The 12123-nt window shown below is 41.7% G+C and overlaps 1 protein-coding gene across 9 annotated transcripts in view; it reads left to right on the top strand.

The window, feature by feature from the left end:
* Nucleotides 1–12123, top strand: part of Macf1 (microtubule-actin crosslinking factor 1) — a 338170-nt gene that overhangs the window by 143910 nt on the left and 182137 nt on the right. For all 9 annotated transcript variants that reach the window (NM_001199137.1, NM_001199136.1, XM_011240417.2 and 6 more), the window contains 2 exons: nt 4020–4097; nt 7599–7691. In NM_001199137.1, coding sequence (NP_001186066.1) covers nt 4020–4097; nt 7599–7691 — 171 coding nt within the window. The remainder of the gene's footprint in view (nt 1–4019; nt 4098–7598; nt 7692–12123) is intronic.

Here is a 12123-nt window from a genome sequence, read left to right as displayed (position 1 = left end):
TTCAGATGCTATAGGCAGTGCAGTTTTCATTGGAAACATCCATGCTTGAGTATTAGAAGCATGGGTGTGTGGGGGGGAGATCTGCAGAGGCACACAGTGCAAGCACTCTAAATCTTAGCCCACTCAATGCTTCTGGTGGATTCTTAGTCATTGTTTGTTGTGTTAAAGAATAGTTTCTTTGGCACACTAGATTTCATTGTTTATGTGATGTTCAACTCCTTCTAGGATTGGGGCTTAGCTTCCTGAGCCCTTTGTTTTGGGTTTACTTTAAAAACAAAAAACTCTTAGTAGTACAGTTATTCATATGTATTTTTTAGTGGTCAGAATTGTCACAAGTGCTGGGTGTGGTGGCGCACACCTTTGATCCCAGCACTTGGGAGGCAGAGGCAGGCAAATTTCTGAGTTCGAGGCCAGTCTGGTCTACAGTGAGTTCCAGGACAGCCAGGGCTACACAGAGAAACCCTGTCTCAAAAAAAACCAAACCAAACAAAACAAAAACAACAACAAACAGAATTGCCATAAGCCTTTGTTAGCATAGCTAGTATGTGTAATTCCTGTTTCTCGTCTGGCCTTCATTCATTTTATTATTTTTTTTAAGATTATTTTAAAGATTTATTTATATATTTTATGGAGTACTCTATGTGCATGTGTACCTGTGTGTCAGAAGAGGGCATCGGATCTTTACATATGGTTGTGAGCCATCATGTAGGTGCTGGGAATTGAACTCAGGACCTCTGGAAGAGCAGCCAGTGCTTTGAACCACTGACTGGCCTTCATTTATTGATCTAGTAAGATATCAGAATTCCAATCTTCTCTGCTGGACGTTATTCTTCAGCACTCATTCAGTGCATCTCCTACAGTTGATAGGTGTGTCAACAGTGGTTTTCACATTGGAAAGTCATTCTTTCTGATGATACTGTGTACCATGCAGGGTAAAGGTGTTCCCATTTAACTGTTCTTCTTAACCTTTGAAGACGTGGGTGTTTATGGAGATGCTCATATTATCTTTTCACCAGAAAGCATCTGATGTCTTTCAGAGTTGTTCTTGTCATAGTTCCAACCATAACAGAATTACAAATGTAGGATGGGTAGACATGAAGAATTGAAGATGTTCTCAAAAGAAGAAGTGTTCAGTGTCCTCTGCTCTGCTGTTGATCTGACTTTTTTTCTTTCTTTTGGAGGCGGGAGGTTTTTTCATTTTTAGATAAAAAACATTTATTCATTTCTCCTTTGTGTGTGTGTATGCGTGTATGTGTGCTTTCTTTTCTGTTCCTCTATTGTGTTTTTTTTGGTTGGTGGCCAAAGGAGCCAGCAGGGCTGAAGACCCTTCGTCTCGTGAGCATGCCCTCCTGGCGTCATGCAAACAGCGAGGATCAGGAAGAGGAAGATGATGATGATGTAGTAGGTCTTTTGGGGATGCTAGCATCCCAGCTGGCACTTCAGGGCCATCAGAGAGGCCAGACTTCTCAAGGTCTCCAAGTAACTTGGTCACCAGTTGGCTTCTCCTTCCACCAGGGAATATGGGTCCCAAAGAAAGTGGTTAAAATTAATTGTGCCTATTGCTACTGTTAGATGATCCTGAAGTGGCAATTATTTTGCTTATCTGAGAATGGTTGGCACAAAACCAATCATAGTACATGGGAGTATCAAGTCCTTGTGACCTGGAGACCTATGGCTTTCTGCTGGCCTTGTTGTATTGTCTGATTCTGACTGCTGAACTGTGGAAGGGTTAGCTGACAGCATGAAAATTAATTGCTCACGATTCCACAATATAGACTAACGGTATTTTCTCTCCACTTCTAGCCTCTGGTTTTTCACTAAGCACGTGTCAATTGTTTTCGAAATTGAGTGTTGTTTGCAAACTCACTGCATGAGATACTCTGGCCTTGGTCAGTAATCTCACTAGTTACTGTAAGGAACAGAGATTTAATTTGCATGTTCTTGGGCTATTAACTATTGGTGGAGGGTCCATTAAGAATAGAGATTAATGTTTTAAGAGGAGCCTTTTCTGCTTATAGGTTCTAAATTAGAACCCATAATCTTTCTCCAGAAATGGGACAATACCCACAACCTATGCCCTCTTATAGTCATCTCTTCATCTCCCTTCCCATTGTCTTACAATTGTATTTAGACTGCCATTCTCTAACCTGTATTCTCCATTGATCTGAAATAACTTAGAAAAGGTTCTTGCTGAAAAAAAGGTCCCTAAAGCTCACAGAAGAAGTTACCTTGTTATACAGAAAGGCCTTGGTATCTCTGCAAATTATCCCATTTGGAGAATGTTGTTTAGAAATGCTGGAGTGTACCCGAAGGGACACTCTTAGCCCTCTCCATATGTTGGGCTACTTTTTGGCTGTTATAAGATTTTCTTATTGCAGATCCCACCACAGAAGTACCTTATATTTGTTCAATCTTTAATTAGCAGTGCCAATTTAATATTTACAAATGAATTGGGTGCAATCTGATGAGGGTGATATTTCAGTCCCAGCTTTAGGAAAACCAAGCAGCACTGCAGGAGATGTGAGAGCACACGCCTGTTCTGAGAGCACTTGCTGGGCAGGCACACTTTCCTTACCTCCCCATAGGCATGGCTGAGCCTTGGGCAGGGCTGACAGTTAACAGATGGAGGTGGCTTTGCTTTGTTTTGTAGTATGACCCAAGGATTAAATAGCAGAAACAGTTTTATTTGTGATTCTTTTTTTTTTTTTAAAGATTTATTTATTTATTATATGTAAGTACACTGTAGCTGTCTTCAGACACTCCAGAAGAGGGCGTCAGATCTCATTACAGATGGTTGTGAGCCACCATGTGGTTGCTGGGATTTGAACTCCTGACCTTCGGAAGAGCAGTCGGGTGCTCTTACCCACTGAGCCATCTCACCAGCCCTATTTGTGATTCTTTTTTTTTTTTTTTTTTTTTTTTTTTATAAAGGCGTGCACCACCATGCCCAGCTCTAATGGTGGTTCTTTTTTTTTTTTTTTAAAGACTTTTTATTTATGTATATATATATTTATGTATATATGTAAGTACACTGTAGCTGTCTTCAGACACACCAGAAGAGGGAGTCAGATCTTGTTACGGATGGTTGTGAGCCACCATGTGGTTGCTGGGATTTGAACTCTGGACCTTCGGAAGAGCAGTCGGGTGCTCTTACCCACTGAGCCATCTCACCAGCCCCCTTGTGATTCTTAAATAACTATCACCATTACAATTTTATTGCTCTGAGAATTTCATTTGGGGATCAGCAGCTTTCTATGGTAACACTCACCTCCTTGAGAGATGGGTTATTTCCTAGATTCTGTCATCCATTTTGGAAGTTTTCCACTTTTCTTGAGCACCAGTAACTGCATTCTCTGTATTTAAATTTGCCTTTCTAGAGTTTGCCTTCTCTAGCCAGGTTTGTGCTGAGGTTGGTTCTACCCATTACTAATTATGCAGTTAGACTTTCTGCCTTTCCTCTGCAGTGTAGATAATTGTGATTTTTTTTTTTTTTAAGATTTGTTTTATTTATATGTGTACACTGTCACTTTCTTCAGACACCCCAGAAGAGGGCACTGGATCCCATTACAGATGGTTGTGAGCCACCATGTGGTTGCTGGGAATTGAACTCAGGAGCTCAGGAAGAGCAGCCAGCCAGTGCTCTTAACCACTGAGCCATCTCTCCAGCCCCGATAATTGTGATTTTAAGACTCATAGATCTATACCCTGTGTTACTGTTAACCCTACACCCCAAATAAACCTCTGCCACACACAGAAGAGCCTGTGCAGAGGTGACTCTGACACAGCATTAGACTCAGATAAGCTTGTGGGTTTGTGTGATGTAGAGTGGTGTGCAAGCATTGTCAGCTGCTGAGAGCCTGCTGGGCACATGTAGGCCCTGCTCTTCAAGGGGCTTCCTTTAATGCTCCCACTCCTGGCTTCAGCCATGAGCAGTTCTGTGTGCTCTTTTAGTCCTAGGAAAGGCTGTGCAGGGGTAAATTACCATAGCTAGAATTAACATCCCTTTTCTCCCTTTGCAGCCCAGAGAGAAGGGCAGGATGCGTTTCCACAGGCTGCAGAATGTGCAGATCGCCCTGGACTTCCTAAAGCAGCGGCAGGTAAGAACGTTTGATGGATTCTGGCTCTGACTCTTTGTCCTTACATAGAACTTGTATTCTTTTTGAGAGGATCAGTGTTCATGAACAAAGATTAAACTAAAAGATAGGCCCTGGAGGTTGGGGCAGGGCACAAAATATGTAAAAAACCTGTGAAGAATATGGGAAAACCCACACCGTATAACAAAATGTTGCATTGTCATGAAATGGGACAAGGAAAGTCTCGTATAATTTCTCAGACATGTCACATCTGAGAGAGAGAAATGTCTTAACTCATGCTATGATTACTTTTGTGGTTCTGGGGATTGAACTCAAGGCCATATGTTCACTAGGCCAGGACTCTCACTCAGCCAACTCCTCAGTGCTGACTTAAGGGAATGACCATTCCCCCCACCCCCCCAGACAGGGTTTCTCTGTATAGCCCTGGCTGTCCTGGAACTCTCTCTGTAGTCCAGGCTGGCCTTGAACTCAGAAATCCGCCTGCCTCTGCAGTGCTGGAATTAAAGGCATGCGCCACTCATTCTTTTTTTTTTTTTTTTTTAAAGAAGATCTCAATATGTAGCTCTAGCTGACCTTATTATGTAGACTAGAGTAGCTTCCAATTTACAGACGTGTTTGCCTATGCCTCCAGAGTGCTGAGACTAAAGATGTATGCCACTACACCTAGCTCTACTATTTTGAGGCAAGGTCTAACCTTATAATTTAGTCTGGTCTCAAACTCTAGGTGTTTCTGTCTTAGCCTTCTAAGTACTGAGATTATAGAAGTACACTACCAAGTCTGGCCAAGAGAATGGTTTTTGGAGAGTAGAAAGTATTTGGAGTATAGTAGATCTAGCCATCAAAGGGGGGGGGGGAACCACATTGTTCTCTTTCTATATAAGGAAGACAGCAAGAGGTTTTCAGGCAAAGGAGGGGAAACTAATAAAAGGAAAAAGACTGAAAATTATCAGGAGGGTTAAGAGTCCCAGAGCTGTGTGCAGTGGTCCTTGTCTATAATACAGTAGTTGGGAGGCTCAGAAGAGTCATGGGGCTACATAGCAAGACCAAACTGAAAATAAGCAAAGACTGAAAACAAACAAAAACCACCCAAGTAAAACAAGAGCTAGATGAATCCTAAAATATTCATTTTAGAATATTTAGAATAAAATATTCATTTTAGAAGACTTTATAGAGCCAAGAACCTAGCATCTCCAGTGATCTGAGAATTAGAGCTGGCTATCTGAAGTGCCCTGGCCCAGATCACAGACATGGGTTAGAGTGATCAAGTGATCTATAATTGACGAAGATATATTTGTTTAAAGAATTTAATAATGAATGGCAAGAGAAATGGAGGCTATTGGGATATTTATGAGAATGTATGTTGAGTTAGGAAAACCTGAAAGGGGTCTAGCCAGACAAGTTAAAATAAGAATTGGTTAGCTAGAAGTGCAAGTAGGAAGAGAGAAGAGGATCAATTACTATAATAGAAACTAAGTGTGGGCAAATGATAACCATAATAGACTCACAAGGGCAGGGATCATTAGAACAGGGCTGTGAACTCAACAGGTTCTGCCCTCATAGCAGCTCCAGGTCAGTGAGTGACTGAGTACTGGCGACTACGGAATCGGAATGTCCAGACTAGGAGGAAGGACAGGCTCTCTTACCTCCACACCACCCCAGGGACTAGAACCTAGATACAGAGAAGGGAAGAACGTTCCCAGCTGAGTTTTGGTGTAAACTCTGAATGGAGGTCACAGGGGCCCTTTACAGGTAGTTCAATGGAAGGGACCTCTTCTAGCTTGTTACAAGTAACAGAAACTGCCAGAGAATGACAGAAAAGACCAATGGGCTGAATTAAATGGCTTGTTCAGCACACCACTCCATTTTAAAAGTCTACAGCTTAATTAAGAATCTTCAGTTTTAGACCTGAGAGAGGGCTCAGTGGTTAAGAGTACTTGTTGCTCTTTCCTCTATAACTCCCATTTTCTAGAGGATGTGATGCCCCCTTCTGGCCTCCATGGACACCGGACATACATGATGTAGGTGAAACACTCAGAATGAATGAATGAATGAATGAATGAATGAATGAATGAACAAACGAACAAACAAATGGCACAGACCTTTAATCCCAGCACTCTCACACTTGGAAGAGCCAGGATCTTGGTTCAAGGCCAGCCTGGTCTGTATATTGACCAGGATAGCTAGGGCTACACAGAGAGACCCTGTCTCAAAGAACCAGCAAAACAAAACTTTCAGTTTCATGCAAAATAGGACAGCTGGTCATCGAAGAGGAGGGGGCATCTATGGGTCTGTGCGTAGTTTGTTTTTGGACTGGGGTTTTTTTTTTTTTTTTCCCAAGACAAGGTTTCTCTGTGTAGCCCTGGCTGTCCTGGAACTCACTTTGTAGACAGGCTGGCCTCGAACTCAGAAATCCGCCTGCCTCTGCCTCCCGAGTGCTGGGATTAAAGGTGTGTGCCACCATGCCCAGCTTGGACTGGGATTTTACACTGTGGTCTTGTAATGGGCCTTAGGAGTAAAGCTGACATGGGTTATATCAAGAAGAGAGATTTTTAAAAAGATTTATTTATTTTATTATATGTAAGTACACTGTAACTTCTTCAGATGCACCAGAAGAGGGCATCAGATCTCATTACAGGTAGTTGTGAGCCACCATGTGGTGCTGGGATTTGAACTCAGGACCTTTGGAAAAGCAGTCAGTGCTCTTAACCACTGAGCCATCTCTCCAGCCCCAAAAGAAAGATCTTTGACAGGGAAAGGGAAATGGAGAGAGCAGCAGGGAGCAGTGATGAAGAGGGGCATCTCTTTTAACCCCCAAAGACTAGAACAAGCCAGGGTTCTGACTAATGAAGCAACTTCCAATACCATATGCTCACAAGATTTCTTTGCTGGTAAAAGTGCAAAATAGTTCATCTATCCTGAAAAATAATCTGACAGTTTGTATGATTGATATATATTCACTCCTAGGAATTTACCATAGAGAAATGAAAACATATGTCCATACAATAATCTCAACAAGAATGTTGGAGCTTTACTCAGAAATGCCCCAAAGTGGAAATAATCCATAAACCCTTCAGTGGATGAGTGGGCAAGATCAGGGCAGGACATCTGTGCAGTGATATTCATTGATAATGAAAAGGAACAAGCCATTCATATAATTTAGCAGCTTGGATGGGAGTCTCAAGAACTTTATGCTCAGTAGAGAGGGAAAAGCAGTCTCGGACCAAAGGTCACATGCCATTTATATGACATTCTAGAAAAAGCGAAATGAGGTGGTAGTTGTCGGGACCTCAGAATGAGGCAGGTCCAGCTGTTTGAATATAGGCATCATGGGGCCTTGTTTGGAATAATGAAAGTTATTTTATGTGTAACTGTAAATGTATTAGAATTCATAGACTCTTAAGCCAAAAATTAATATAACTGTATTTTAGTAGTGAAAATAAGTAAAAAAATCAGCCCAGGAAAGAAACTTCTTGGGCTCTGAGACGGCCTTGCTTTCCTTTTCAGGTGAAGCTAGTGAATATCCGCAATGATGACATCACAGATGGCAATCCCAAGCTAACGCTGGGCCTGATCTGGACCATTATCTTGCACTTCCAGGTACAGTCTGGGGTTCTTTGCTCCATTTGTGCATGTCCTATCAGCCTGTGCTGCTTTCTCCAGGCAGAACCTGAGTTACTTCTCTGTGTTTGGCCGGTATCAACAGTGGGTTGGAGTTGGAAAGAAGTGAGGTGTGTCTGGAGATAAAGTATTGTATCCTAAATCTCCATTGCATTATGAAAATGCAGGGAGATTTTCTCCTGGGGGTTTGGTCTTGTTCCTGGAAGTCTGGAATTAGAAGTCTGCTTCTTTAGTGAAGTCATCATGAGAGGCAGGGAGATGTTGGGCTGGATCTGTTAGGATGAACGAACTGTCTAGCCCAATCTGGTAAGACTCTTCTCATCTGGTCTTTAAGCACTGCCATGTCCCCTTGAGTTGTTGTTTGTCTGTGTGCCGGGAGGGAGCACAGCCTGCAGCAGCTTTCTAAGCTGGTGGGATCCTGAAATGTTGACATGCTCTTGAGGCCTTCCTGGTACTGTTTTTTTCTTTTTCTTAATTGGCACAAATTCTTTTAAAGTCTGGACTGCTGTTAGAAAAGAACAACTCTCTTTTAGTAAAAAGAATGTTCTTTTTAAGTTAGTTTTAGTCCAGCCTAACAAAGCTGTTTCTCAGACTATCCAGTTGCTGCATAGAGGATGACTGAGGGGAGCATCCTTCAGCTGGTGTGAAAAAAAGCACTGGGGTGAGGCCTGTGTGACATCCTAGTTGGAGAGATTGCACCACCTTCTGGTTGAAGGCAGAGCAGCAGGTATCTTGGAATCCTTAGACCCTGAGAAAATTCTCAGATCATAGGCTTGTTTCGTAGAACTTTGGTTTAGAGCCAGTGCTGGCATTCTGCAGCATGAGTAAGGTTTGGAATGTGTGGAATTAGCATGTATTTTTGTAGAACTACAGTATGTCTTCAGGCAAAGTTTGAATACAAGAATAGCTGGAACCTGAGCTAAGTGACTATACCCTTCAGAGTAGGAGCAAAAATTTTGTTGACTTTTTTTTTTTTTTTTTTGGTTTTTGAGACAGGGTTTCTCTGTGTAGTCTTGGCTGTTTCTGCCTCCCAAGTGCTGGGATTGAAGGTGTGCGCCACCACTGCTCGTCTTGTTGAGCCTTTATACAGGGCTATAGTTACCTCCTGAAACCCTTATGAACAGAGATGGTTTTGAGGGTATGGAGAGGTTGTTGCTGTTCTGTTTTGACATAAAGTGTTCTCACTGTGAGCACCTAGTAGCATCCTCACAAGCATGAGGTAATAATACCTGCTATGTCTCTTTTTAGCTTGACTGTAACTAAATCTTCTTTAAAGGAGGGAAACTTAGAAGCCAAAGAGTAAAAACCGTGCCTCTCAGTTGAAGATGTGGCAATAGAGGAGACTAATGGAATGGTAGCTTTCCTGATCAGCCCACTGGAAAGCATTCTTTTCTCCCTGTTTCCAGATGCTCTGTGCTGAGGGTGTGACTGTCTGGCAGATTGCTTGGCATGCAGGCAGGAGGCGCCATACCTAAGACTACAAACATACCTTCTTTAATTGTAAAATTGTATTTATTTTATGTATATGGGTGTTTTGTTTGTATATATGTCTGTGCATGCCCACCCAGAAGAGGGTGTTGGGTTCCCTGGGACCAGAGTTACAGATGGTTGTGAGGCCTGGTGTGGGTGCTGGGAATTGAACCTGGATCTACAAGTGCAGTCAGCCCTCTTAACAGATGAGCAATCTTTTCAGCTTTACAAACAATTTTTTTTAATTAAAATGCACGCTTATGGAAGTAGAAAAAATGTAGTAAAGAATTACCACACATCTAACATCTAGTTTAAGAATTAACCCATAATAATCATAATTTCATTTATAACATATTCACTCCTCAAACCTCAGCTCAGATCTTGTATAATTTTTCTGTAAATATTTTGGTGTGTATCTCTGAAAGATTGGGTCCTTTTATTTAAGAAAGGCACAATAAGTTCATGTTGTAAATTTTAATACTTCATAAAATCATCACATGTCTGATCAATGCTATGATGTATCTAGTGAACTCGCTTGTTAAAAATAAGTTTCATTTGGCTTAGAATCCAAAATAGGTCTACATATGTATTGCATCAAGTCTGACTTTCCCCTGTACAATTTGTTAAAGAATTGAGGATGTTTATTAAGATGTTGATAGCATCCCTTGGGGCTCTTCTAACAACGTCCTGTATTCCTGTTGCCTGTAAATTGCTAGCATAACTTGGGGATCTGAACTTGAGGTCCAGTGACATCAGCTTGAGAACATTCTCACTCACACTCCCCTCTTTCTCTCTCTTTGTCCACTTCCCTCTTTCCCCATCCCCCCTCTTTTTTTTTCTCTCTCTCCCCTTTTTCCTTCTCTACTGAGACAGAGTCTCTCTTTGTAGCTCTGGATGTTTGTCCTGGAACTCTTTATACAGACCAAGCTGGCCTTGATCTCCCAGAGGTCTCCCCGCTTCTTACTCCTGAGTGCCAGGATTAAAGGAGTCTCCACTATGCCTGGCAATAGTAATTTAATTATTCCCCTCTACACACATATACATGTATGTATATGCTGTATGTAATATACATACAAAAAACCACCAGTGTCCCTGCAAGCATGTACCCCAGCACTGGGCTTCCTCGATTTAACATGATGTTCAGCTTCAGCTGTGTTGCAGCATGAATCAGCTTTACTGCTATTTAGTGTATCGTTAGAGGGCAAGCTGTAGGTGCTATCTGTTTTCTTCATAAGTAGATGGGCATTTGGGTTCCCCCCACTTTGGGTGTGGGACTATGATAAATAATGATGTGTCTTAATTTTTTCACTTCTACTTTTAAAAGTGAATGTATGTGCATTCACACTCAGGCTGCAGTGTGTATGGAGGTCGGACTACTTTCAGGAGACCATTCTCTCCTTCTAGCCTATGGGCTCCGGGTCTTCTGGCCTAGCAGCACTCACCTTTAACCACTGAGTTGCCTCACACTGTGGAGATAATGCTCCCCCCCCCCTTAAAGATTTATTTATTTATTATATGTAAGTACACTGTAGCTGTCTTCAGACACACCAGAAGAGGGTGTCAGATCTCATTATGGATGGTTGTGAGCCACCATGTGGGTGCTGAGATTTGAACTCAGGGCCGTCGGAAGAGCAGTCAGTGCTCAAAACCACTGAGCCATCTCTCCAGCCCACATCTCTCTTTAAAAAACAAAACAACCTTTATTGACTTTTTATACAGTATATTTTGATTGTATTATTTTTTCCTCCCCCAGCTTCTCCAAGATTCCCCTTACTTCTCCCTCCATGAAACTTCGTGTCCTTTTCTCTCAGTTTCTCTCAGAACAAACAAATAAAACAAATGAAAAAGACAAAACAAAACCTCACATACACATAACAAACAAGGATTCCATTTGTGTTGGCCAACTGCTCCTGAGCGTGGAACCTGCCCTGCAGTGTGGGTGATGTACATGCCCAGAAAGCTGATGTGTTTTCCCTCTCTAGCAGGTATAGTTGCAGACAGCTTCTTGGTTAAGGGTGGAACTTTGTGCTTGCTTCCCCTTCTCCATGCTAGTGATGTGTCTGGCTTGAGCTTTGAAGATTGATTTTTCTTGTCTATATACTCATTAGATGTTCTCATCAAGCTTACAGCATGCAGGAACACATTGTAATATAGTGTTACTATATAAAACTATGTAGCTGTATCCATAGACATACGCAGAGTAGAGCTGTTAGACCTTAGGAGATCAGCAAAGTGGCCATTCTAGCCATCTTGGCACTTGGTGGTGATGAAGTAGAACACTGATGTTTGTGTACATGTACATGATAGATAGTGGTTTTAATCTCAAGAAGTATTTTGTTAAAATAGAGGTTGACTTCAGATGAAAACTTTACTAGTACTGATGAGAATGGTAGTACCAATATCTTTATAGAGAGGCTATAGTTTCTTTTTTTTTTTCCCCCAAAGACTTATTTATTATTATACTTAAGTACACTGTAGCTGTCTTCAGACTCGCCAGAAGAGGGCGTCAGATCTCACTATGGGTGGTTGTGAGCCACCATGTGGTTGCTGGGATTTGAACCTTTGGGGCCTTTGGAAGAGCAGTCAGTGCTCTTACCCGCTGAGCCATCTTGCCAGCCTGAGACTATGGTTTCTAAAATACTTTTGACATATATTTTTAAAATATGTGTTGAATAGTTGGAATTCTTTTCTTTTATGTCTTTAGTTATGAAAATTCCAAGGACTGGGAGGTGTATGCAGTCCTTGTACATATAGTCGCTTACAGTGACACAGAAGTTAATATTTTGTTCTTTATTCTTCTGAGGCAGTTTTCCTCTTCTTTTTCTTAAAGGAAGTAAAACATTTCAGATACGTTGCTTCTTGCTCTTTCTGCTCTGTAGTAAATGTCCTTTTGAAGTTGGCACATATCATTTCTTATGCAATTTTGTGCATTAACAGCAGA

This window comes from Mus musculus, chromosome 4, assembly GCF_000001635.26.
Source record: "Mus musculus strain C57BL/6J chromosome 4, GRCm38.p6 C57BL/6J".
Taxonomy (NCBI): Eukaryota; Metazoa; Chordata; class Mammalia; order Rodentia; family Muridae; genus Mus; species Mus musculus.
This window is presented reverse-complemented; position numbering and strand designations above follow the sequence as displayed.